The sequence below is a fragment of the Portunus trituberculatus genome, chromosome 41 (genome assembly GCF_017591435.1).
Source record: "Portunus trituberculatus isolate SZX2019 chromosome 41, ASM1759143v1, whole genome shotgun sequence".
In the NCBI taxonomy this organism is placed as follows: domain Eukaryota; kingdom Metazoa; phylum Arthropoda; class Malacostraca; order Decapoda; family Portunidae; genus Portunus; species Portunus trituberculatus.
In genome coordinates, this window is record NC_059295.1 from 24,915,728 (window position 1) to 24,918,227 (window position 2,500).

At 39.6% G+C, this 2,500-nt stretch overlaps 1 protein-coding gene across 6 annotated transcripts in view; it reads left to right on the forward strand.

Moving 5' to 3' along the window:
* Positions 1-2,500, forward strand: part of LOC123516634 (transcription factor IIIA-like) — a 30,699-nt gene that overhangs the window by 22,376 nt on the left and 5,823 nt on the right. For all 6 annotated transcript variants that reach the window (XM_045276214.1, XM_045276212.1, XM_045276217.1 and 3 more), the window contains one exon: positions 1,038-1,140. In XM_045276214.1, the coding sequence (XP_045132149.1) occupies positions 1,038-1,140 (103 nt within the window). The remainder of the gene's footprint in view (positions 1-1,037; positions 1,141-2,500) is intronic.

The following is a 2,500-nucleotide window of genomic DNA, read 5'->3' on the forward strand; positions in this document are numbered from 1 at the left end:
AGACACCAATGAAACTTTCCACCTCTTCTGTAGATGCGTCTGCTGCTTCACCCAGACATCGTGCCCTCTTGAACGAGTGTCTTTTTTTTAACCTTGAGAACCAGCCATTACTAGCAGAGAAAGGTGGAGGATTGTCAATGTTTAACTTACGTGCCACTGCAGCATATATTTCTCTTGCCTTCTGTCTTACCTTACCAGAAGATATGCACACATTTCGGTCATTTTTGTCAACAATATATTTCTTCAAATAGTGTTCTGTTGTTACCATCAACTTGCTTGTAGGATGCGTGATGTGAGCAACTTGAATCACAGAGCTCCCTCGAGCGTCTTTCAGGAAACGTTTTATTTCCTCACGTTTCGCTCTTATTCCTCTAACAGTAGACTCACTAATGTTGAACAAGTTTCCAACGGCAACAGGTCCCATTCCAGCATCAAGCTTATCCAACACTTCGCCTTTTTCCTTCATGTTTAACAGTCTTTTCTTCTTACCCTGCCTCTCTGGCCTGCTTCCTTTTGCCGAAGTAGGTTTCTTCGAGCCACATGCTGCAGTGCCTCCTTTATTTCCTGACATCACAATTAATTAGCTTGCATATAAGAACTATCAAGATGCTGGTGGAAGAGGGCTAAGGACGCGTGCACACGTGGTCAGCTCAGTCAGCCAACTGCAGGAGTCTTGGGGCAGCATACGTGACGCCGCCCGGAAGTAAACGCGACCGATACTTGTCAAAGCAGTGCGAAACTCGGGGCGATACAGCGCCAAACTCGGGATGGTAAGAATTTAGGACTAAGCGCCAAACTCGAGGATCGCGAAACTCGGATAGCGCTAAACTCGGGAGGGTACTGTATATATATATATATATATATATATATATATATATATATATATATATATATATAGTATATACACTTCTCATGGTGAGAGGTTCATTATGAATAGTTTTTTGGTTGAATTAAGAAAATAAATGAATATTTTGTTATAGCTGTGTAATTTTTTACTTCTGCTCATATATAAATTGAACACAGTGACATTTTTTCAGGCATTATTTCCACCTGAGTAACCTCACAAGTCACATCAAGAACAAGCACCAACAGCTGAACATCTACAGTTGTAATGCTTGTGATAAACGACTTTCTACAAAGGTAATTGACATTTTCTAAAGAATTCATGCTTCATCATCATTTAAAACAAGATTATCATTTTTTGGTGCATTGTTAACAACAAAAGGTAACTTTTTTCTCATAAAAAGGTAAAAATACCTTTGGATATATATATATATATATATATATATATATATATATATATATATATATATATATATATATATATATATATATATATACAGTAAGTCCTCGTTATACAGTAGTTCTTTATCCGGTAAATTCAGTTACAGTATTTGGAAATTATTACCCTCAATTCAATATACGGTAAGAAAAATTCACAGATACGGTATCCGCTCTTGTAATCTGAGAGGGCCCAGTGCTGGGGACCTGTCATCCACGCCACACCTCCCGGCCACTCACAGTATTGACTTTAATTTGACCACCCTTGGAGCCTGTTATCTCTTCCCCTCTTTTTTTTTTTTTTTTTTTTTTTTTTTTTTTTTTACTGCATTATATATTGCTTACATGCATTACTAATTAGATGAATAAATGGAATATTAAAGGATCTATTGTAAGCACAAATATATTCATAATAATTATTGCAAACACTTAAAGCCTTCTACAAGCAGTGAACCATGCAGCAACTAATAAAGGGCACAGATGGGCCTGGCAAGCTCACTATCAGAGAATGGTGGAAGTCGTATAACATCAAGCACGCCTTAGGTAACATCGTCATCTTGGGACGAAGTGAAGACGTCTACCATGAACTTGGTGTGGAATAAAGTATGGCCAGAATGCGTGCATGACTTCCCAGGCTTCGCTGAAGACGATATCGGTGCGATCAGAAATGACAGTAAATCTGTGCCATAGAGCTGGCTTCGATGAAGTTGATGATGATGATGATGTTCAAGATCTTTTGGAAAGCCATGCTGAACCTCTCTCAAATGATGAACTTATAGAGCTAGACAAGGCATCACAGGAGGCAGAAGAAGAGGGAGATGAGGAAGAAGAACCTGTGCGTGGCCTGGACATCAAAACTCTTAGAGAATGTCTCGGTGGTATCGAAAAAGCTCTGGAAACCCTGAAGGAACGTGACCCAAATCCTGCCAGGAGTAGCAAAATGGCTCATGACGTAAAGAAAAGTGTCAAGATTTATCAAGAAATCTATGATGAAAAAACAAGAAAAACCAAACTGTCCTCCATCTACTCGTTCTTCAAGCCAGTCAGACATGCTGTCCCTGTCACACCTGCCGACCCTGCTACAGTTGGCCCTTCCACATTTGCTTCCGACAGTGCAGACAATGACGTCTTATCCTCATGTGCCCACTCAGCGGAAGATGAGTAATGGCTGAAATCCCTAATGTTCCTTAGCCTCAGGACGGACATCATATGATAGAAT